Source organism: Callionymus lyra, chromosome 18 (assembly GCF_982586985.1).
Source record: "Callionymus lyra chromosome 18, fCalLyr1.hap1.1, whole genome shotgun sequence".
NCBI lineage: Eukaryota > Metazoa > Chordata > Actinopteri > Syngnathiformes > Callionymidae > Callionymus > Callionymus lyra.
Window position 1 is genome coordinate 18,878,096 of NC_141835.1, and position 26,453 is coordinate 18,904,548.

General features: G+C 36.3%; 1 protein-coding gene across 1 annotated transcript in view; it reads left to right on the forward strand.

Moving 5' to 3' along the window:
- The first annotated feature begins 10,419 nt into the window (after window positions 1-10,419).
- Window positions 10,420-26,453, forward strand: part of efna2a (ephrin-A2a) — a 110,990-nt gene continuing 94,956 nt past the window's right edge. The window contains exon 1 of the mRNA XM_087780021.1: window positions 10,420-11,106. Within this exon, the coding sequence (XP_087636147.1) occupies window positions 10,958-11,106 (149 nt within the window). The 5' untranslated portion in view covers window positions 10,420-10,957. The remainder of the gene's footprint in view (window positions 11,107-26,453) is intronic.

Genomic DNA, 26,453 nt, shown 5'->3' on the forward strand with positions numbered 1-26,453 from the left:
GTCAAGGAATTTCTTTCTTTTTGATTTCCCTCAAAACGCTCTTGAAAAAAATGCATTTTTTGACTTTTTAGCCTGTTCGTGTGGGATAAACAGCAGGAGGATAGATTTTATCTCATTATTTGTACCTCGGATTATCACCTGCTCTGAGTCCTCACACCGACCACATCGGAATCATGCCGACTCTAAAGGAAACTCTTTGACATGAAGGCACTTTAAACTCTACGTGGAAAAGATAATCAACCAGACTTTGTCATTGCATACAAAAAAAGGATATTTAAATTCCAATTATCTTGTTTACTAATGTTGATGTATACAATTAATAACAACTTCATGTCACCTATAGCTTCATAAACCGGAGTCTATCATGTATGAGTCACCGCCATAATATAATGTATTGATAATAAATTTCTTTAAAAAAAATTCTACATTCAAAAGTTATGCTAATTTTTTTTTAGCATCTTAAACCTCTTAACTGGTTGAAAATTGAAAACCGAATTAGCTTTAAATGATCATAACTAATTTAAAAAGAAACCTACGGATAGCTTGACCGCAGTAGGAAGTCGATAAAACGTTGTTAACCCTTGTGTTATCTCAGGGTCCCAGGTTGACCCAAAGGCCTGAAAAAAAATGTCCTTGTGATATCCCTTGTGTTGCTTCTGGTTCAATGTGAACGACCTCTCTGGCTTCCAGAAATACATATGCAGTGGTGGAGGACGTTCATCTTGACCAAAAAGCAACACAAGGAATAAAATAATTAAATATGTTTTCAGGCCTTTGGGGTCACCTTGACCTTGAGATAACACAAGGGTTAAGTTAAGATGACTCAATGTATTGTGAGTTGTGTTGTTTATGTAATGAAAAGGTATTTGTCAGGACTAGTGAAGCTTCAAGAAGCAGTGTCATTATAGATGGCGGTCTCTGCACTATTTCCCTTTGTTTTGAATAACTGTTCTACTGGAACATCACATCATTTTTAAACTACTGGCGCCACCTACTGACCTCTAAACAACATGACACTGCTTCATGAAGCTTCATCAGAGCATCACTAGCCAAGACCCGCCTTATGTTGTTTTGGATTGATTGATATTAAGTGACGTGTTCCGTGATTGGCCAGATTTACGCAAAAAGTTATCAAAGTTTAATATTATAAAAACAATAAATCTATAGTCACACAGTTCCGTCTAACTTAGCATCAAGAGCTAGTTTAGTGGCAACTAAAGATAAATATATGACATGTAAACATATATATTTAATCTATGAAAACTTACAAATAAAGACGTAAAGGGGGAAAACAAGAATATAAACTACTTCTGTGTGAAAATGTTAAAAGGTCCGATCTTTGTGCTAAGCTAGCTGCGTTAGTACCGGAGTCGTAACACTCTTTTAAAAAAAGAATATAAAGCTAATTTAAAGGCTTGTGCCTCATTTTGTGATACAGGAAATAAATCTTAGTTTAGTAGCCTTGAGCTAACACCCAAAGATCATAACAGTGACTTTAAAATTAAACTGAACCAACTTGTTACCAGCGACTCCTTAATCTCAAACCTGTTTTTGATGTTGCAGTGCGAGTCGCTTGTTAACTCCGCATCTTTCATTCTCTGCACCGACTCGGAGTCGACACAGAAGATCCTCTTTGGAATTCATTGAGAGGCAAAGAGATTGAATAATTTGGTCGCAGGGGGGAGATTCAAAGTATCCAAACATAGATTTGAGATGTTTTTTCGGTGGGTTACGTAACGCAGAGGCCGACTCACGAAATATACGATGCTTGGTTTCCTTAAAGTCTTTTTAAAAAAAACTAGAGGAAAATAAATAAAAAATCTGCCAAGAGCCCGGAAAACCTCAGATGTTTCATCTAAACTCTTTTTTTTTCTTGCTCTTGAACAAATTCTGTGTGTGATGCGTGCAACCACACGCTTCCATCCTCCTGCTTATTACAGACCCCCGGGATGCTCTCGGCGTGGATTGAAAATAAAAAGCATGTGAGTTCGACGCACACATCTGCTGTCGTTTATTGACGTGATCCCCGAAACTTTGTAATCAGGCTGAAAACCTCCACAAGATGCCACACACTCCAGAGGAAGGTTTAGTTGCCGGCTCGTCCTGATACCACTTCCAGAAACACTTTGTCTTTGAAACACAGACTCTTTGATGTGCCAGGCTTTGAATTGACCCAGTTTAAAAAATCCACAGTTGTTGCTGAAGTGTTTTTTAATATTTACTCCTGATGCAGCGATGATGTTCTCCACAGCAGAGGAAGACGAGACGGAACTGGAGTAAAGAGCAGAATGATTCTCTCTTGTAGAGTCCACCACACACCACAAATTAACTTTGAACCACTGAAACACTTATCAGGGGATACACCTTTAAACACAAAACCCCATGAAACACAATAACAAATAATTTAACATAAAAACAAATGAATAAACATAACAACAAATGACTCACTAAATCACAAAATGAATCAATATACACAATAACAAACAGTAAACACAACAAGGAATGACTCAACACAATAACCAAAACTAAACACAACAAATTACTAAACACCACAACACATTACTAAAATCAACAAGTAGTCACTCAACACCACAACGAATCATACAACACACAATGAATCACTAAACATAATAACAAACTTTTAACGCACCAAGGAATTAATAGAGCAACACAAAACACACGATAAATCACTAAAGAGAATAACAAACACTGAACCCGACGGCAAATCACTTAACACAATGGAAAACACTAAACACTAAAAAATTACTAAACACTACAACACATCACTAAAATCGACAAGAAGTCACTCAACACAACAATGAACAATAAAATACACAATGAATCACTAAACATCATTGACAAACACTTAACGCACCAAGGAATCAATAAACTACACTAAACACAAAAATAATTCACAGAACACACAATGAATCACTAAACACAATAACAAACTTTTAACGCACCAAGGAATTAATAAAGCAACACAAAACACACAATAAATCACTAAAGACAATAACAAACACTGAACCCGACGGCGAATCACTTAACACAATGGAAAACACTAAACACTAAAAAATTACTAAACACTACAACACATCACTAAAATCGACAAGAAGTCACTCAACACAACAATGAACAATAAAATACACAATGAATCACTAAACATCATTGACAAACACTTAACGCACCAAGGAATCAATAAACTACACTAAACACAAAAATAATTCACAGAACACACAATGAATCACTAAACACAATAACAAACTTTTAACGCACCAAGGAATTAATAAAGCAACACAAAACACACAATAAATCACTAAAGACAATAACAAACACTGAACCCGACGGCGAATCACTTAACACAATGGAAAACACTAAAAAATCAGTGAATACAATATTAATCTCTTAACATAACAAAGAATCAATAGACAAAAAAAGAAACACAAAACACAATATCAAATGACTAAAAAACACAAATTACTAAACACAAATATTCACGAAACAAAATGAAAAAACACTTCCAACAACAAATCAATAAAAATACAATAATCACTAAAACACAAAAACAACAAAAAAAACACTAAACCAAATAACAAATCATTCAAAACTATTATTGAAGAAGGAACAAATTCTAAATATTGAACATCCACAATGTTCTTAAGAAAGTTAAGTTAACTTCAAAAAAAAAAGAAAGAAATGGAAGAAATATATGCTTTATTTTCTTGTAAATGTGCTTGTAAATAGATAGATGTCTTTTCGTGTTTTGAATAATTCATTTGTGTTCCTTAAAAGAATGACAGTGAATGAACCCTTATTGTTGATACTATTTTCCAGTGATGGGCTGATGAAGCTTCATGAAGAAGTGTCATGTTGTTTAGAGGTCAGTAGGTGGCGCCGTCACTTTAAAAATGATGTTTCATTAGAACAGTTGTTCAATACAAAGGAAAATAGTGCAAAGACCACCATCTAGTGGAAAAATAATGATATAATAATATTAAATTAACTATAATATGTTTTGGAACGCATTAACTATCTTGGCTGATAACTTAGAAACAATTTGATGCTATTTGAACACACAATGGATTCAATGTTTAAAAGTTGTCATTCCAGACAACTTCAATCTTATTAATGGCTTCTATATTCACCTGCAAAGTCGAGATGTTAATGCGATTCCGACCCAAGTGGCAGAGCAGAAGATGTGAGGCTTCCAGATGAGGTTGGTCTGTTGTGGTGGCACTGCCATCAGGAGACTCTCCACCTGGTTATAAATTCACGTTTCAGACAGATGTTGAATAATTCATCCTGAGAGGCGGACAACATGCAGCTGTATTTGGGTTATGGGGGTGCATGGGTTCTCTTCCTTGCCTGAATTCACACAGCCCTAAAGAAAAAAAAAAAACCCTCAGACGTTACTTTGCAGGCAGCGCAGGATAAAGCAAAAAATAAGGAAAGTAGGACACGATAAAAAGCGAGGATCAAGTCACCAGCAGAGAGAGTTCATTGTTGGGACCAAAAGTCTTTCTGACTGATTATTAAAAGTCCTTCGACAATGTTTTTTTGAATGTATTAATTGTTATTATGTTTGTGATGAATATGAAGAATAATAATGATGGTTTTAGACAGTACTTAAACTCCTCTACTCGGGGTAGGATCTCATCCTGGACCCGGAGAAGGATCTCCTACTTTATTCTGACTGAGAACCGTGGACTCAGATTTGGAGGTGCTGATTCTCATCCCTGCCACTTCGCTCTCGGTTATCTGTTAATATTTGTAAATAATACAAAAAAAAACATACTTTTATGGATATGATGTACCATCTTGAAAAGGGAATAACAAACTTCTAGCCGAGAAATAATCCAATCCAAGGTCATTTCTTTTGATCGGTTTTCAAATAATGCAATATTAGTTCCAGAGATTCTTGTTGCTCAGACTTTTATCCCAAAATAATTTCACAATATCGCAATAAACACCTTGCAAACCGTAACCATTCATATTATTTAAACTTCTATCTGTTCCACGAAAATCCAATATAGGTCATCCGTTTCTATCAAACTTTGTTCAGCTTAATCCGCTAAAAAGGGAATTTGAAATTTTCTGCCACATTATATTACATTCACGGGTTGTTCATTTAAATGAAGAATTATTTATAAAGTTAAAATAAACTATCAACAGGATTATACTGTTGGTGATCTTCCATCTCAGCCTTTACATATAAAAAGCAAACATTAATAAATCTCTCCGAAGTCTCTTAACATCAGACAACTGAAGATAATTAAGTCTACATGAAGTTCATTAAACCTACTTGAAATGCTTTCCCACTTTTTTCACTTTTAACTCAGTAGTTGGTCTTATATTTTTTAGTATTTCTATTTCTTGTTTTCTAAAAAAGGTGATGTCAAAAAAAGCCAGCTAGAAAGTCACAATTGCTCACTGCAATTTAAATCCCCCCCTCTAACCACTCTATTTCGATGACGGTCAGATTTCAGTGTTTGTTTTTTGGCCAAATAGAACCACAATTGTACTTGGTCAACTTCCCCACAGATTTATAAAGTCCTGTCTGGGTTTAAAAGACTGTTTCAAAGAGTGAAAGAAGTCATCTTCACCAGGCTGGAGACACATTTCCTCAACAGAGATGGGGGACTCATGCACAATCTGTAATTCAATTTCAATAGAATTCAATTCAAAGTACAAAATTAAGAGTTGTTTATATCATTTTTTAATTTTTTTTTATAGTTTAAAGTGATATTTCATCGAGAATTCAACACTCATTTTCTACTGACTCTCATGTCGACTAAGGGTTGGGATTATTTTCAGAGTAATCTGTTCCTTTTTAGATTTATAGACAAATATTTATGTTAATTTTAACGTAGCGACTGATGCTTACTTTTCTTTTTCGTCCTAAAAGACACACTTAGAAACATCCAAATGGTGGTGCTGGTTAGTAACGGCAAACGCTTGTTATTCTGAAACTTTTGCTACAAATGACTGAAATAGAAACTTGTTTTAGTTTTTTCCGGCACAATTCCTCTTGTTGACGCTTCAATACAAGATGCACGTTAGATACAAGCACCATGGAGTTATTTGGATGTTTTTAAGTTTCTTTTTAATAGGAAGATGAATAGGAAGACAAGTAAGCATCAGTCGCAATGAAAAAAGTCCTTTGAATCGGCAGAAACCTGGAACAGAACCAGACTCAGAGTGGGGTCGGGCACATACGTAACTGTAAAAATGCAGGTATAGAGCAAGAGGGTTAGTTATAAATGTGTGAGACATTATGTGAGTGAGTCACGTACACACCAACAAATGCCAAATGTTTCTGGTGTAGAAATGAACGCTGTGCCTGTTAAAGTCACTTTTATTCATGCAGGCTATTCCTTGATTCTCTGAGACTCCTGTGTTGGTCTCGGTGTTGTCTTGACCTTTTAAGTATATATTTTATTGGGTATTGTATTGATCGTTTAAGTAAGTAAGTAAATTATATTTGTAGAGTGCTTTTCCAGACCTGGTCTAGAAAAGCACTCTACAAATATTACTTACTTACTTACTTACAATTATAACTTTACCTGTATTAAGCACATGAATGCAAAACAACTCAAGGAACTCAGAGTTTAGAATATCGACCTGTAGCACAGTACAGTACAGCAAATAAAACTGACCTGTTCTCAAGGTTTTGTGAGACAAACCAAGAACATTAAAGATATATAGTTAAGACGCTTAAGAAATAAACATTACTTACTTACTTGCTTTTTCAAATAGACGTTTTTATTTGATATGAGCAGCTTTTGAGAAGGACAGGGATCAGATATTCGACAATAATTCATTATCTTTAGTAGAATATTTGATTTTAATTGTATTTTTTAACAGCTCCTCTGTTTCCTCGAACATTAGTTTAAGGTCTTAAGCAAGACAACCTCAAGGCAAACGTATCAGAGTAGAATTTTGTTTAATTTTACTGTAACTTAAGTAAGATTTTCAAAATTCTTCCTCCACCTCTGACCAAAAAACATATGGCAGCAGGTTGATTTCAGACAGAAACAAAAGATATATACAGTTTAGCTAGAACGTACAGACTATTTAAAAGGAATGTAGCAGTACTTCTGGACCGGTAGAAACAATCATGCTGATTGCAAGGGGTCAGGAATGGTGGAAAACCTGCCGTGGATTACTAATTGTGACACAAAAAGTGTCGAGTTTCTTCTTATTTCTTGGACAAATTACCGCAATGATCCTCATATTAAGCTCATTCTGGGCATGACATCAGTGTGCAGGTCTTTGTTTACTCCCAACCGAGCCTAACAACCAGGAGGTTTCTGGCTCAAGGGTTTTGGATACGCTGCAGTCTGGACTCTACCCTTTGGATATATGAGTCACTGATGAGAAAATGATGCCAGTGTTCCATCTCTTCCCTCCCTGCGGGGCAATTTGACAACCATTAGAAGTCTCTGGAACCCATAATGTGTCAGAGTTGGAGGAACTAAAGCCTGGAGCCGTTGAGAAAGTGGCTTTTAAATTCCCTTTGAAATGTTTTGTTGCGAAAAATAAAAAAAATGAACAAAAATCTCTAAATTATTATATGTTCAATGTTTGAAAATTCAGAACACTTACTGCACTGTGCAACTGTTTTAATTGTATTAATGGCGCTATCAAATGGAAAATGTGTCTTGGTTCAATCTCACCATTTAGAGATTTAGGTTACCAATGTATTTGTGTTCTTAGCTTACCTGATAAAGTAAAAGACATTATTGATTTGTCTTATTTTCAAAATAAGAAAACTCTGAACACAATTGTTGCAACACTATCAAAGAGGTGTGTCTTGTGTCAACATGGTTCGATTCAGAGGATAATCTTTCCATTCTAGATCCACACAAAAGGAATCAGATCTGACCTGGATTTGACTCAAGAGGAACTCCATAAGAAATGGGGCCGGTAATAATCGAGTGGCACTGCAAAATATTCATGTTAGACTCAATAATTTAGGGCGTCATCTCCCGCTGACACAATGTTATGATGTCTCCATGAGGTCACATTTACCGGGTTGGATAACATACAAACGCCTTCCCAAGCTTGAAAAAAAATGTATGTTTGTATTTTCGATGTTGTACATGACACACTTGTTTGTGTATTTTTTACATTTTTTGCGTCTTCTGGATATGATGGTTTTGATATTTCCAATAAATCTAAATGTTTTATTAATATGTGACTAATTATATTTATTTTAGTCCATATAGATAAAGAAATATCACAAAAAAGACAACACTATATTGTGTGTCTTCAACAACTAACTGGCATTATTGTTATCAACCCACTTCACTCCAAGTCTCATATGGATAACTAAGCTACTGAATCTATACATTTTGTTCTTCTATGATGTTCAAATGTCTTTTTCTGCACTTAACTTAGTAGCTAGAAAGGGGTTGTTAAGGTAAACCTCCCAACCACGTAACACTATATAAAATATATAAACTGTTCCTTTTATTAAGTTGTTAAGTCAAATGCAAAGTGAAGAAAAATTAAACCTGAATGTCAAATTTTCTAGCCAAGCAAGTTGATATCACTGCTAGCTCAAGTCATTTACAGCATATTAATGTACCTTTAGAAGTACCATTATTCCTCAGACTCTCGAGACAGGAAGTCAGCAATAGTATTCTCCCGACCTGGTCGATACCGGACCTGAAAACGAAAAGGTTGGAGAGACAAGTACCATTGTGTGATTGCAGCATTAGTGTCTTTTATCTATTGGATCCACTGCAATACCCGACGGTCAGACCGAAACACAAAGTCTCTGCCATTAAGATCATGTTTCAGAGCATCTAAAGCCCACTTCATACAGTAGCTGTAGCTTATTTTTCAACCGTGCATTACCTCATCTCTCTTGGAAACAGCTCAAGACTGACAGTAGTTTTTGCACAGTCAACTCCTGCAAAGACTAGAGTTGAATCTGGATTTTGCAAAACAGGTTCTCGACACAAGCGGTCTCTGAAGTCATCTCAAGTCCACTTTACCTTAACAGCTGGCACCGACGAAAAGTCAGGAATGAGACGGCGACATCATCCGACCAACCCCTAGAATGACCTTTGCCCCCTCTTAGTGTAAGACAACAGAGAAGCTCTGAGGAATACATCTACCTTCAATCACAGCTACTGAACCTCAGGATTGACCATGTGCTACTCCTTGGCATTGACAACAGATCCACAGTCCATGGTGACCTTATAAAACATCATCCTCTCTTGCATGTACTGAATGGAGCACCTGCTTCCTTTTGAACTCACAAAGCAGGGTCAAGCAACCAAAAAATACCTTATTTAAAAAAAAAAAAGAAGATGTATAAGTGAATAAAACAACGCCATTTTCCCCCAAAAAAGTTTTATTTAGAAACAAACACAGTGGTAAAGCAAAAACCCACTGTGGACATTTTTATGATGTTGGGAGCCCAAGACCAGAATCCATCTGGACTGAACCAAGCTAAAGGCAGGACTGTTTAACCTTTAACTCCATTATTATAATATAAAATAACCTTCCGCATTTGTTAGTCTTCAGAATACATGATACAGTTTTAAAACAGAATACATTTTACACTTGATCTCCGTCCCCCCCTAGAGATGGTAGCACCCAATGACCTCACCGATGACCTCACACAGGTGTTAAAAGCAGGAAATAATCCTCATTTAAGCCTTTTGCCCCTGGACCTCATGGTGCGTAAATGATCTCTCCTTTAACTAAAAACCCACAAATGACACTAGAAATAACACCGTCACACGTACAATTCATGATTTATTTCATGTCAAGATAACATTGAATATTTTGTCAGTGAAATGAATACATCAAATGTCAAGTGATGCATAAAGATGTGTCTGCTTTCTCAAAAGTGACCTCTGGGTCGCCATAAAAATAGAAATAATATTTTAATAGCTGAAGTGGAAAACATTTTTTGAAGGACACATGCTCAGGAAAGTCAAGGTTTGATATTGTAGATTTTCATTCTGGTATATGTTTCATTAACTTCTTGTTGTTTTGTTATAAATGACTGATGGTTTTGATTTAACTAACCTAATGAAACCAGTTCATCTTACTGAATCGATCTGCTGCTGCTGCCTTGGAAATCTTTTGTCTGAAAATAATGGGGTCATCGTCAATTCTCCCCCCCCAACAAAATCCCCCCCGTTTTAATTGGGTCAATTGCGTCACTTTCTATGAACGGCGTTAAAAATTAAAAATAAAAATCAGATGTTTTAGTTTACATTTGTGTGTTATGAGTCAGGTTGCTGGGACTCTCAGGGGGGACCCAAGGAGGCTCTGAGGGGGCCCCTCCCTGACAGGAGCGGAGAGAGGCGTGCGCGAACGGAGGAGACGCGCGCTCGTGGAGGAGGAGGAGAGGGGGGTCGAGGAAAAAGGGGGGACGTTTCACTTTCTGCTCTGCTGCTGGATCGGTGCGTGGACCCTGGTCGTTCACATTCAAAAACGGTGATTTTTTTTCTTCTCGCGAGGTCAGCGTCACGGACACTGGAATAACCCGGCACGTGTGCGCGCGCGGAGGCTGCGTGTTGTCGAAAAGGGATGCAAGTGACTTCGTTAGAAAAAAAAAATGAAATGTAAACGCTATATCGACTAAGAGGAGGAGGATTAAGTGTCGTTATGTAAACGTGTCGCGTCTATTTCTAAGAACTGCTGCTGTGGAAGAAGCGCATCTCATGCAAGTGGCGCATCTTTTTTTTCTTCTTTTTCTCTGCGCGTAATGGGAGAAAAGTTTGTTGGTCTCCAGAGCATCCTAGATCCCTCCACTGCTCCGGGTCACCAAGTCCAGGGGTGCAGCATGACTTGAGACCCCACCATCGGGACCATCTTCGACCAGAGAGCCAGATCCGTTAGATCCGGAGAGTTTTCCCTTTTTTTTTTCCCCCTGCAGCGACAGAAGCTCCGACTCGACACACCGAAGTAGATCCGAGTTGTTTTGTTCTGGATGTCTACGATGCCGCACCAGGTCCGACACCAAACCAAGTGCGTGATGGAAATCCTGGTGCTGACCGTCCTGTCGTGGGTGTCCGTCTGGGCCGAGGAGAAGATCATCTTCGACCGACACGCCGTGTACTGGAACAGTTCCAACCCAAAGTAAGACATTCGTGTTTTTTTGTTTTACTTTCAGAAACAGATTCAGATCAAACTTCAGCCAAAACATTCTGTCCTTCAGTCATTAACCCCGGATAACTTTTCTAAAAAGAAAAAACCAAACATGAACAAAATCATACAAACACGTCGATCATTTGTGTCGTTCTGTCTAAAAAACACAACCCTATAAATAATATAGTTATAAAAAAGTGTAAATTCACTTTAATTGTGCCAAAAAAAGACCAAATACTTTTGTAACATAAGAGAAACCCTTTCAAGTTTCTCAAAAATATATTCTCTTGGCAATCTGTTAAGTTAAAAACAAATTAAGATCAAGTTCAAAAAATAAAACGACGTATACAGCATTTAAATTCCTGAGCTTGTTGACTTGATCTGTATTAACTTTTTTTTTTTATGAATTAATTTAAATTAACCAGTGTAACACTTAGTTAATTGTATTAAATTTTACAGGAAATAAATTGTAATGGGCCAATATTTGATCCTAGTGGAACGTCTAAATTAGAGACTAATTGGATTATATATTTTCTGGTCGTGTATTTACTATTTCAAAACTCATTTATTACTCGGATGCATACTTATGTTGCCGAGTTAAATATAGATTTATTTTTCTGAAGGAGAACCGTTTGATTTATTGTGTATTTAACAATTGTTGTCAAAAACTGTTGGTAAAAGAAGTTGAAATTTGACGAAGTGACGGTTAGAAATATTTGTTGTTCCAGTACTTGAGTGATGTTGTAACCAGTGTTAACTTACAATTGTCGACGTTAAAGATACCAACGAGACCAGGATTGAATTACGTGATTTGACAAACGCACACTAAAAACCGCACATACACACACTTGCAGTTCATTGAACTGTGCAGCAAAAAAAAAAAGAGTTCATTATTTCTCTCAATTAGCAGAACGATTGCGAAAAAAAGGTGCAAACAAACAACATGAGTCCATGAACCTTGATGTGCCAACACACACACACACACACACACACACACACACACACACACACACACACGTGCACACAAAACAGTGGTATTTAGCCTCGCTCATTGACATGGGACACAGGACTCGGGGGTCCATCGCTTTAATGATTTGTGACAACCTGGCCCACGTCCTCCTCCTCCTCCTCCTTTCTCACCCCTTCCTCCTCTCCCTTCGCTCACTTGCTCGTTCTCCTTTTTCTCCCCTCTCTCCCAGGTAGATAAATAAACAGGGAAAGTGCTCCCTCTCATTCGCTCATGGATGAATTAGTCCAAACTAACAGCACTGTCTCTCTCTCTCTGCGTCAACCCGACGCACTGAACTAGCGTCTCTGCTCCCGTCGCTTCGCCACAGAAGGCTCCTCAAATATTAAACAGACGAGGGGGAACATTTTCTCCTTTTTTCTAGCTCCCCTATCCTCTTTTTTAAATCTTTGTGCTCTCGCTCTCGCTCGTACTTACAAAAACGTCACAGTTTATAGGTTTACATGTTGGAAGGAGGGGGCGCTGTTGCCGCCGAGGCAGAAAGGGGGTCATCGACAAAAAACGCTCTCCGCTGAAATGCGCCACAGTCGGCTTTTCTTCGGTAACTCAAGTCTTCTGTTGTGCATGTGTGCGACTTTCTTTTTTCCATCGTTATTCTCAACATTTAGAAACGCAATTCTGTAATCGTAGGAAGAGTCCAAATAGTTTATCTGAATCAAAAAGAGGCCCGTTTATGATCCTTGTGGAACCCCATAGGGGATTTGGATGTGTTGGATAATGTTCTTCTTATAAATCTGGATTCTAAACCAACAAAGGCTATAGATAAGTTTAGATACGATTGGATTGACTTTTTTTTTTTTACATATCTTAAAAAATGGAGTCATAATTGGCTTATTTGGTCTTTCTAGTGCATTTTTCTATAGCTTTGTCTCGTCCTCACTAATTTATGAAGCTGTTTAAAGTCATTGATATTTTAAATGAACAAAAAGTTTACCCTTGTGCGAATAAAAACAGTGCGTTTACAGAATATTAAAGGAAGAATGGCTTCGGATACATCGATAAAACAGTGTTATATATTGTGGAAATAATAGCTTGAAGCTGAAGTCGTCGTCCAGGAGATGAGAATAACCGGAGAAACACAAACTATTTCTTCCAAGGTGATCTTTTTATAAACGTTTTCTCTGCAGTTATTCTAGTTCTGGACATGAATCATTCGACGTTATGAAAGCTTTCAGGATTGATGAATGTTGTGCACCACATGCGACCAGATATAAAGTTAAGCAATAAGGCAAGGAAAGTGTTAGTTTGTTATTATTATTTCCAAATGTTTTACTTTAGATTATAATAGAAACACAAACTTAATGTATCTGTTCTTTTAGTATTTTTCTTTAAAACAACATGGATGAATTCGTATTGATCACATAATTGTGTGTGTGTGTGTGTGCGGTCATGTCCTGCGTTCATCAAAAGTTCACTGCCTATCGAGGAGCATATCAAGGTCACTCGCGGCACAGTCACAAGTTCACGCTGACGGCTTGCAATCCTTTACCACACTTGATGTCTGCGCGGAAACCTTTCCGAAGAAACGGCCACGATTTGATTTTTAAATCTCTTTTACACATCAGGAGGAGAATGAAAGTATTTGTCACTGTCTTACTTTCCTCAGCAGAACTTCAAAATCAATATCGTATTCACGGTTACTGCTGTCTGGCCCATCTAGTTTGGTCACTTCCATTTTAGGGCTGTGTAGTATCAAGAATCTGGTGATACAATACGTATCACAATACAGAGGCTATGATATGATGTATTGTGATACTGTAGTAACAAGGATATATTTGAAGTATTGTCGAGTACTTGACTCTGTTGTTGCAGAATTTACAGACCACATGACTCAATGCAACTGCTTTCATTTGTTTACAAACCAAAATGTGTCGAAACATCATCTTTAAAAGCTCCTGGAGTTGGCTGTATCCTCTCGTTCTCAGTCATCGCAAATTTTATTATTCCTATAGCGGAAGAGGAAGTAATGACTGCTGCCATCCGGTGGCTGGAAGTTTAATTGAAACACAAAAATGAACAAACACTGCGAATATTTGCATGTTAATTGTGAATTTGAAAAATCTAATACAGAAAATAACTATGATTACAATTTAAGTATGATTTCAAAGCAAAAAATAAAAAAAAAATACATTGCAGAAGTATATACATACAATATCATGAAATGAAAAACAAAATATCCATGTATTGATATTTTCCAATGTAAGATGACCCTTGTACAAACTTTTTTCAGTTCCATTAAATCAGAATTAAAAGAGAAATATGTCTTGGATTATTTTCTTCATGTTCTATCATTTCCAAGAACTGAAGTCATCTACCCAAGAGAAAAAACACAAACCAAATGATTTTGTTTAAAAAATAATTATAAGGAAAAGAATTGGACAACGGAAAATATCATGTCATTTATGGGTTTTCCAAAAAAATCATCAGAGTTGTATGTGGTTGTCTGGTTGTTCAAAATCAAAGTTGATGAAAGTTCATGTTGATATTGTAACAGATAACAGTGTTAAAACAAAAACAGAAAGAAGATGAATAGAGAATAAACACTGAGATCAAGAGGTGCAGAACAACAAAAAGATATTTCGGTGATCATACTTCCTGTTAAGGACAGTTTGACCAGAATATTTTGTCCCTTGTCTAATCGAGGTCATTGCCATAAACAGTCTATTTTAATCCCAAATTCCACTTATATTTTGACTTATTTTGCCTAAAATAATCGCCTCCCAATAGTGATGGTGGTTAAAGCTCTCGGTCAAGTCGCTCCCGCCAAATCTATCCTCTCAAATTGCTACCAAAGAAGAGCTCTTGTGAGGTTTTCGGGAGCTGAAATCCAGCGTCTCAAGTGTCCTTGGTTGTCACTGCCAACAGCTTCTGATATCCTCCTCTGTCTCAGACAAACACCACCACGGGCGCTGAAACATCACCAAGGATTCTGATTGGATGGATTTCTGTTGCAATGTGACTATACAGTGATCATCGGAGCCTCTGCACTGATGGGGCAATATTTTTAGCATCATACATTTTTTTTCTATTCTACAGGAAATATAAATAATATTCAAATACTCGTGACGAATACGACACATCGATTTTCCTCGCATCCATAGGACTGAAAATGTAGGTCTCGGTGTGAAAAATATTGCAGCAAATATCTTCTATTTTCTTCTTAAGTCGTGCACTGTGGTAGACAATGTGTGAGATAATCCAATTCAAACAGCTCCGGTCACTTTTGGTCACAGAGGGCACCGAGCCGGCTGGTCTCTCCTCTCTCCTGTTGTGGTTTTGTCGCAACAAAGCGCCACAATACACATTATCACAACAATGCAGCGACACCGGCGCAGGATCTGGAAAATCTCGCCCCATAAATGGAGGCTGTATAATGGGGTGTACATGCGAGGGGAAGGAAGATTTAGGTCAGAAAATCAGCTGAACAGCCACTCCGCTTGAACGTGAATCCATTTTTCTATTATCTCACTCGGCTGACACACATTTAGCGTATGCACACGCACAAAGAGGAACTCACCCACACATGCATTTATATATATCATATCTACACATGTGTGAACATGATCTATTTTAATAATAATAACTCTTATGAACTACATTTAAGACTGTGGTTCAGACAAGGACGAGTGCAGCCCGAGGCCACATGCACCCGTTTGACTGTAGTTTCTATGTTGGAGCACAATTTAAAAAAAAAAAGTTTACACAAAGGGATTTTATTGATACTATTTTAAAATAAAGTGCTTTTTATAGAGAATTCTCTTTAAATAAATTGATTTTTATAGATAATACTCTTTAAATAAATTGATTTTATAGATAATACTCTTTAAATAAATTGCTTTTATAGGTAATATTCTCATCTTAAATGGCTTTTTTTTAATATATTTAAATAAAGCTCTTTTATAGAGAATATTCTTTAAATAAAGTGGTTTTATAGAGAATATTACTTAAATAAAGCGATTTTATAGAGAATATTCTTTAAATAAAGTTGTTTTTATACAGAATATTACTTAAATAAAGCGATTTAATAGAGAATATTCTTTAAAGTGATTTTATAGTGAATATTACTTAAAAAAGCGATTTTTATAGAGAATATTCTTTAAATAAAGTTATTTTACAGAAATTTGTTTAAATGAGATTATTTTTATATAGAATATTCTTTAAATAAAATACTCCTAGAGAGAATATTCTTAAAATAAAGTGATTTTATTGATTCTATTTAAAAAAAAGAAGTGCTTCTTATAAAGAATATTCTTAAAATAAAGTGATTTTATTGAGTATATTCTTTAAATACAGTTATTTCATAGAGAATATTCTGTAAATAAAGTGCTTTTATAAATAATACTCTTAAGATAAAGGGATAGATTATAGAGAATATTCTTAAAATAAAAGGGATTTTATAGATAATACTCTTTAAATAAAGTGCTTTTATAGTAACTATTATTTAAAAAATATTATTTTATAGATGATATAAATAAAATACAGTTATTTTATGAAGCTTAATCTTTAGATAAAGTGATTTTGCTTAGAGAATATTCTTAAAATAAAGTGATTTCATAAAGAATACTCTTTAGTTAAACTGATTTTATAGAGAATATACTTTAAATAAAATGCTCTTACAAATACCCATAAAAAGGCTCAATAAAGGAAGAAAAGAGAAGAAGTAGGTGTTTAAAAAGGGTTTTTAAGTTATATGTGGAGTTGAACTAACATTTGTAAATGGTCCTCATGGAGTCATGGGGCCGAACTCTGAACAGGTGTTGCAGCTCAAAGCAAAATTCTCCACACACACACAAACACACACACACACACACACACACACACACACAGGATCCAGGAGGAGCATCTCACATATAATCCCATGGTTTATCCTTCAAAAGACTTTCTTTTCTCCGGCGCTCTTTGTTCACGACTCTCCACCGCCTTCATCCGAGCGTCTTTGAGGAAATCCACGCCGACGAGGCGGCTGAAGGAGCCGCTCCTCCATTGGACGGGATCGATACGGAGGCACTTCCTGATGCGTCTCCATCATCCGCTCGCTCTCGTCTTTCATGGTGTCCCCCATGGCGGCGGGCGATCGGAGGCGTCCCTCCGCCACACACACACACACATTTGCATCCCATTTCCATGTAACCACCCGCTCAGTGGCTGACACTTCTTCAGATTCAAACCTGCCCTTGGGTTAACTTCTACACCTCCCACTCCACCTCTCTGCCTCTTCATCCTCCTCTCTTTAATCTCCCCTCCTCCATCCTTTCACCATCCCATCGGGATGTGGCAAGCATGTATTCCTTCTCTTGATCCCCCCCTTTTTTTTTTGACCGACCATCCAGGCAGCCTCAGGCAACGTTTCCTGTAGAATGGGCTCAACTACATCAGGTTAGCTGCTCTGTCGGTGACTTACACGACGGCGCTGCTGTGTCGCAGCTTTGAAAGTCACGACCAGGAGGGTTCACGCGAGGAGAAGCGAGGCGGCGGCTCAATGCTGAACTCGAAATGATCCTTTAATATAGTCATTAGAGTTGCCCCGGCGTCAGCAGGAGACACACCGTTGCATAACCGAATGCTGCTGATCCAGACAGCGGCAGGTTTAGGGAGCGTTTGACGGCGAGTTATTTTGAAGTTTTAAAATTCATTATCCGTGACGGTGAGGCAGACCTGGACCACATATGCGGCCCCTTTGACTGTATTTATGTGGCCCTCAGGAGGTCAAAGATCATGTAAAAACAAACTATTTTTATTTGTATTACTATTGTTCTTTATTGGTCGCTAAATATGACTATTGGATTTTCTGAAATTCTTTCCCCCATGTTTGAGTATTTATTGCCCCTCAAAAATATAATGTACCATATATAAATAATGTATAAATAAGTTAACATAAAACAAATGCAAAATATGCATTTGCATTGGGTTTAAAAAACGTTTTAAATTCAATATAAATGGCTTTTTTTATTTAAAATTCAGTACAATAATTGTAGAATATTTAGTTTTTATTTATTATTTTTTACTTTCCCTCCTTTTCTTTTGCTTGACGGCTTGGGGTCATACTACAAAACCCATGCTTTTTGTGTCAAACTCCGAAGTTCTCAAAAATTACTTAAAAGTAATCTGATAATTCAAGATATGAAACACAAAGTGTATGTTTCAATGTGATTGTAAACATCAATCAAGACTTGACAACCATCATGGACAATATTCCTTATGTTGTAACAGATGCTCACTTGTATTGGCTGCTACAAAGACACTGTTTCTTTGTTACATTACAGACACCACGATGACATCCCGTAAACACTAGCAGGAGCCAAGGTCAAAAGCAAGAAAGTTCCTACACAATTAGATATGTCAGGATTTTGCTATTTTTGGTCCGTCAAGGATCACACAATATATGAAGGCATTTTACACACCTGGGTCTATATCTGAGTTAAAATTACATTTATTTATTAATTAAAATGACTTTAATAAAATGTAAAAAATCAAGAAGGAGACCTAGCAAGATATTATTAATATACAAATATTTGAGAGGTTATTCAAAGATCAAATGTTTCCATTTCCAGTTTGCAAATGCGCTAATTAGATTTTGCAGTTCAGAGGGTAAATCAAATTAAAATGGAATAATAACTTTTTGTTCTGTGTTGCATCACATGATATCCTGAGAAGTAATGATGGTCGGATGAAGCTTCATGAAGCAGTGTCATTATTTTCAGAGTCCACTAGATGGCGGTCTCTATCTATTTTCCTTTGTTTTGTGTTTTGTTCTTATATATTATTATTATATATTATAACTGTTCACGTTGTGTGACAGTTAGTGATGGTCTGATGAAGCTTCATGAAACACTGTCATGTTCTTTATTGGTCAGTAGGTGGCGCCATCAGTTTAAAAATGATGTGATGTTTCATTAGAACAGTACTACAATAGTAGCAAAGAGTGCCATCTAGTGGCCTTTTAATACTAAGACACTATCATTAAACCTCATCTGTGAAATAATTATGGATTTTTTTCTCTCTTTTAGAATGAATGTCGAGCTTTTTAACATTCAATGTCCCACTTTGGGGGTTGTTAAAAGTTCACCATATGTTCAAACCATTATTTTAAAGGCTTAATTATTTAACGGCACACCAGGAAATACAGATTTAAACATAAAAACAATTACATTTCTAATCTTTATTGCCGCGTACAGATGCTAATCACAGAAGTGGCCGAGACCCAACAGGCTGGTTAGCGCCTACTATTTTATATTCACACCTGCGTTCATTAGAGTAAATCAAAACCAACCTTTTTCCCTCCTGTGGTATGAATATGTAAGTGTAGTGTGAAGAACATTTTCAAGTCATTAACAGGCATTTCATGTTTCTTTCACTGACGCCGCGGACCTAATCAGATTTAACAACAGTGAAGAGGCTGATTGATGTGTTTTCCCCTTGATGTCTTTGCTGCAGAATTTTATTTCTCATTTACTTCGCATCGTAAACACAATTTTTTAACATGAAATAGCAAAGATCAATTAGATGAGTGGATTACGGACGTAACAATTGTGTACTTGTTAATTTGTTCTTACACAAAAACATGAGCAACATGTTGCACAAACATACCATTTGGATTGATAACCATATGTATGGATAAGTTGTGCATCTTTTTGAGGCGGTTCATTGGATCACGTTGATCAAGGCTGAGATGCTTCACCTCCAGTTTCTCTATTAAATTGATGCTGATGAGAGGATTTTAATAAATCTGGCTCGTGCATCAATCCTGTGTCTCCTGTGTCCGTTAATCTCTTCGCCAACAGAGAAAAAAACCTCAAGGGATATTACGAAGCAACAATTAGACTGGATGACATTTCTGTCATCGTGTTAGACTCACATACTTAAGAAATATAATCTAAATGTAACACAACTTAATTATTTATCTACACAGAAGTAATATAAAAACTGATGGATAAACAAATTGGATATTTGGCAAATGTAGGACACCTTTGATTCCAGTAAACTACGTTTTTAACATTTATTTGTAACTGGATAATTTTGCAGTTGAAGATTGGAACCAGGCCAACTTGATTTTGTGTTTTCAAGTCTTTCAGAACATCCCTGACGATGTTTGGAAGTTATTACTTTATAAAGTTCTCCCCCGTCTGAAATCTTGACGAACGAGGGGTTACGAGAGTGAAGTCCATTATGATGTAAAAATCATCTTAACTCCTCCTTCAGCCAGCTGTAATCACGCCCCGCTTTGTTTATACAACGAGTCCATCAGAATCACGACTTCCGGGATTGATGACGCGCAGTGACAAAGATTGATCATTGACCAATGACAGCAGAGTGGGTGTGGTTATGGTAAACAAGATTTTATCTCCTGAAAAACAGTGTTTTCAGTGGGCGGGGCTTAAGCACATTTTATAATGTAAATATTTCAATGAAAAGAGAGTTTTGTACCAACAAACACAAACTGATGATACAATAGAGGTCCAAGATCTGTTTAAGACACTTAAATCAACACTTTAGTTGCCCTTTAAATAGATAGCCAGGTAAAATATAATTATATATGTCTATGTTTTAAAGAGACAAAACTTTCTAATATAAAAGTTTTAGTGTCTAAAAATAGAGGCTAATAAAAGCGTACCTTAGAACATGGGGTCCCCGACTTCTTTGGTATTGCGGACCTGTGAAATGTCAGGATTATATTAAACGGACCAATGTTCAGATAGAAAAAAAAAGAAAAAAAAAAAACCTGCAAAAAAAATACAATGAAGTGCAAGAAAAAACATAATGCTGAATCAGCAAGATCGCTGGACTATTAACAAGATGTTTGTGTTTTTGCATCTATGGATATTTGATTGTATGGCGACGATATTGTTCTTTATGTGTGTCTTCTAGCTTTTAGAGACTTGGTGCCAATGTGTAAGTTTGTGTTTAAGCTGTATTAATATTAAATGAGGACTCTGGAACAGAAGTTTTGTTTCTACAGTTTGAGTTTTACCCATTTTTTTTACTAGTCCAGAGTCACATGCTAATGTTATTTCAGAGTTAATCCATCTAAATTAAACACCTTTTTCCTGCTCTCATCATTATGAAGAACATCTAGGCCACCTCTAAGTCTTTCCAAGTCATTTGAGTTGAGGCTCAGGAGAACAATGAGGGTGCATGACAGAGGATGGAGGAAACCAGCTTAACCATCCTCTGCACTGAGCAGCGCACCCTGGGGAGCAGATATTTATTACATTATCATCTTGCAGGAGCAGATTAGCCTCTCCGAGGTTTTTGTTCCCAGTTAGTCCGAGAGTCACACATAAGCCAATGCTGTGGAATCATTGCTGTGCACAGATGAACAACATTTTCTTCCTTCAGTTCAGTTTCTTCTGGATTCAAATCTCTGATAAAGTCAAATTTGTAATGTTCCACTCAAGCTGCAGATTTGTCATGAATGTTCCCGCTCCAAGAAAGTTCCCTCTTTAAAATATTCAGCCCTGAAGCCCTCGAACCCAGACCCATGACTGCTGCCCTTTTATGCCGCCTGCATAATGGCATCATCTGAGGAATCGGCGCCACGGGACCGCCATGATCTGTTTGGTATGTCAGCGGCACTTCTCCCGATCCGTGATGTGATAAGAAACGTTGATTTAAACGCCCACACATGCGTGTGATTGTTGGCTCCGTCGTGGAGGTTTAGGGACTCTGTGAATGAGATGCTACTTCTGTTGCAACATTTCTACTAATGAGCTTTAGTCGACGATAACTACTGAAGACGATGATGATGTAAGTGCCCTGAAACAATCTCAGGTGAGCCGGTTTATCACGGAACCAGCTGAAGGGGACGGAGGAAGCCAATGAGATTTTAGAGAACCGAAAAAAGCCCCCCGGTCGTGACGAAAAGGGAAAGTGTATGGAAGATAGCAGCCAAGAATGTGAGATGCCGAACATATTTCATAGAAATGATGGTGGCTATTCTCATTCCTGCTCCACCCTCGCCTGAGCTCTGTAACTCTTTTTTTTCCTCGGCTCCCTGGGCCGACTTTTTAAAGCTGAGCAATAGAATAATTTGTCTGTCTGATGCCCTGGCGGGACACTGGCTCCTCGCACAGAATCTGATAATATTCCGGTCGGACGAGCCCGGAGAGAAAATGTAAAAGAGAGATCTGGATTAGGCTCTGAGCCTCAATACGAAGGCCCCAAGGTTTGAAACAAAAACTTTTTAAGCTACTTGTTTCTTTTTTTTTTCTATGGAGGCAAGTTAGTCGTGTGGTGAAGAGACACAGGAAGGGGAAATGTATGGGGTTATATTTGTGTCGTAAAGCTGAGCGAACACTAAATGACTTTTCATTAAAAGACGTTTCATAGTTCAACCCCTTTTTTACTTATTTTAAACTAACATTTAAGTGTTTTATTTTTACACTGGCTCACATTCTGCACAGCTCTTCATTCGTGCAAAACAGAAAACCAATTTTAGAACTATAGAACCTTTTTTCTGATTGGCTATTAGGTCTTAAAGATCAATGCTACACAATGCAAGCAACCAAACGTTTCTACCAGAGCCAAAACTAATTGGTTTTATGACGTCTATGCTGTCTTTATACTGTGTAAAGACTTTTTAACCATATCTGTTTAAGATATTCTATATGAAGCCAGGATAAAAGTTAGTTTTTTGCTGCTGCTTATTTGACATAAATACAACAAAAATAACGCCATAGAAGGTGTAACTGTACTTGTGTGGTTCTGTCAGAGTGGAGCTTATGGTGTGTTTTACACCTAAGAGAGTATGTTTTATACCCTAGAAACGTTTAAAGAGCACTTATAGTGCCAACTTAAACCTTCTCACAGTATTTATTTATTTATATACAAAAGTGACATTGACTTTGCCACATTCTATGGTTCTATGGTAAACAACGATGAACATTATTTAAAATAATAATTCAACTTTTATTGTGTTTATCTTTTCTAAAAAAAATACCATAAAACAAATGTAGTGGTATTGTTGAAGGTTCTAGCTAGACAGGATAGATGCTAATGTGTTTCTGCTGTTTATTTTCTCTTTACCTTTTTTAATATAAAATAATCTTCAATAGACAACAGCCGGTGATTGTGAATGACCAGAATTTGAACCACGATAATTTGAAAAACAGACGATGAAAAAGAGGAGCGAAGAATCCATTATTATGACACTCTGAAGCAAAGAACATTGTTTTTCATCCTCCAGCTGTGATCTCACGAGAGGCCAGATCAACATTTGCTATTATCCGTTATTTATCTGCTCATCTCTGGAGAGAGACTCTTATAGAAACACTTTTTCACATGCATGCAATTGTTTGAAAAAATTATCTTATTTATTGATTACATTGTTAGGAAGTCTGACCTGTGCTTTATAATCGTATTATATTTTATGTTTCAGATCTTGGATCTTTATGTGGCCTTGTTGTCAGTCAGTTTAGCACAGAATAATCTTTGTTTGAAATTGTTTAATAGTAAACAAACTACCCTCTTAAATAATTATATTTTATACTGTTTCCTTTCCTCCAATTGTTTTCAATTCATAAATGATTTCATTTAACAACTACTGTTGATTTTAAGACATTATGCATATTTTTTTGTTTTAATTTGAATTCATTTTTCACTCTTCCCCAAAGCTATGAATAATCAATCAGTTTAAAAATGCTGCATTCATTGTATTAGTTAGTTGTTGTTGTTTTTTGCTGAATAAAATAAAACAACTTGATTTTTTTAGGATGATATCAGTGCGTTGAGGTTCTTGGTTGGTGAGGCACTGACTCCTTTAGGGTCAGTTTAACAAGTATATAAACCCAAAAAGGGAACTTGTTTAAAAATGTAAAAGACAATTTCTATGATTTTATTAGACTGATGTCCTCCATTACAATTATACCATTATTTCTGTCATCTTTGACAATATCATACGACTAAGATGGTTTAAATTGATTGGTCTACATCCTCCATGTCTTTTGCAGTGTTCTATTTTGGATAAATATTGACTTATAGATTCATAAACCGTCATCTTTGAAATTGAAATAAGAGACATAGCTGAAATATTATTTTTTAATTATCAATTTATTAAATGTTATGTATTAAAAATCTTTAACCTCCCATTATTTAATGACCGTTCATTGGCTGAAAATCTAAATTAGTTTTAAATGATCAATAGATGTAGAAAAAATGAATTGATAAATCATTCAAGGATTAGAAAACATGGATTCAAACAGTATAGAGAATGACCGTGATGATAAAGGATTACAAGGAAGACGCAGCTGATTAAATGCTCTTAATTTGAAAGCCAAACGTCCAGGAGAATCCTGATCAATAGTTAGCTTGACAGCATTATGATTGACTCGATCACACTGTTATGGTCTTTTAATTCATGTAGTAAGTGGAGAGACCCAGATCTTATGTACTCATACATTTGCAAATATGATCTTGTATCAATCAATCCTACGGAAATAGAAGTTAGAATTACAAATTAGTGTTAATGTCTTCTCAGGAGTATATGACAACAAATGTTGACAGTAGAGTCTGGTTTAAAGACTTCCTAAGGTGGCTGGAGTGGCATCAACTCAAACTTGATTTTGAAATTTGGTTGAGCTCAGGTTCATCTGCAAGGATGATATCACTCACTTTTCTAACGGTTTAATGAACGGCTGTCTCAGAGACTTTGAGATGTTTGGCTACCTGTACCTCACTCTCAGTGGCTTCCCGATATTCCTTGTCATGTCTCATGTTATTTTTTTTTTTGAATTAAAGGGAATCAAAAATTAATTGAAAAATGTTGAGCCACTAATAGAGCCCACAAGAAATTTAATTAAAAGGAGTGTTAGTGACTTTCTCGGCCCTCTTAAATACCAGGTGGTGAGGTTTTTTCCCATCATCCTCGGAGACCGAAGACCTTTTTTTTTTACTTCTCAAGGGTTGATTTTGTTGAAGTGCATCTTTAATCATCACTGAGGTTCAGGACCTTGAAATAATTGGCCAAACTATTTTAAGCTCCTGGTCACCTGGAACTTTTTTTTCCCCCATTATTCTATTTTCACCTGCAGACAAATGAATGTTGCTCTTCGATGATCTCTCACGGCCAGTGTTCATCTTTGGACAGTGTTCCAAATCGAGGATCCTCTGAAACAAATGTGTCGACACAGATGTTAACAGAAGTTGACGCTACAGAGTGACGGGTGCAGTGAAATGCTACCAGGGTTTGTTTCTAATCGTGAATAAAACAAAATTCTTTTATCATAATCATAGTTTGTGCTAAACGATAGATACAGAGATTATGTGCATTTCAAAAAAAGCAATATATCACGTTTTGAGGTAGATTTGTTCTTCACATTTTCTGCAATGATTGGTTAAATCTTGGCGATTTAAATCTCCTTAGCGAATATTAAACTGCTCCTCACTACGTAACTTCTTCTTAACGCACATAATTGACCATCAAAATGTGTTCATATGAAGTACTGAGACACTTTCTGAAGTTACCAGGAAGTTCAAACGACAAACTGGTACAACAAGAGCCTTAATCTTGTTTTGTAGAAACATATTTTCAATCTTGCATATTGCGGCTTTAACTCCTAGAAAGGTGAAGATTTTAGACAAAATACTGATTATTATCATCATCTGTAGAAAAGGAAACCAATTAACTGTAACCAATAAATTGCTAAAAAAGAAAAGAGAATGATGTTGTAAAGCAAATAACCCACCAAAAACTCAAACTCTTAGGAGAGAGGGGGAGAGAAGAGAACACAATTTGGCAGATAATGGGATTTACAAATGCATAAAGCGGCTGCCTTTATGAAAAATAATCCTTATTTAATAATATTAGATATGCTTTTCATTATATTGAATTTTGACCTATTTCATTAATGGGGTCCGTAGCCTCCCTTTTCACCTCCTTACAAATAAAAAAAAGAAGTTGCTTACGTAGATGGTTATAAACTTGTTTGAATAAAAACATGTAATTTAATAATCAATTGAAATAATAAATAAACAAATATCAAGATGTGCAATTATATTTTACACCAATATTCTTATTATCTCAGGCAGGTATTTTCAATTATCAATTATGTTGGTTAATGTATAACAATACTAGGTTACGTAGACACAGTTTAACCTCTTATCTCAGGGTCAAGGTGACCTGAAGGCTTGAAAACAAATGTGTTTGTAGTATCCCATGTGTTTTCTCTGGATCAAGGTGACCCTGAGATAACACAATAATTAAAAGATTAAAATACAGTTAAGTGGCATCACATGGTTGCTTCATGAGACGAGTTGCTATTTTTGTACCGAAATACCAAAGTTGACTGTTATTATCTTAAAGATATTGATGTACCTA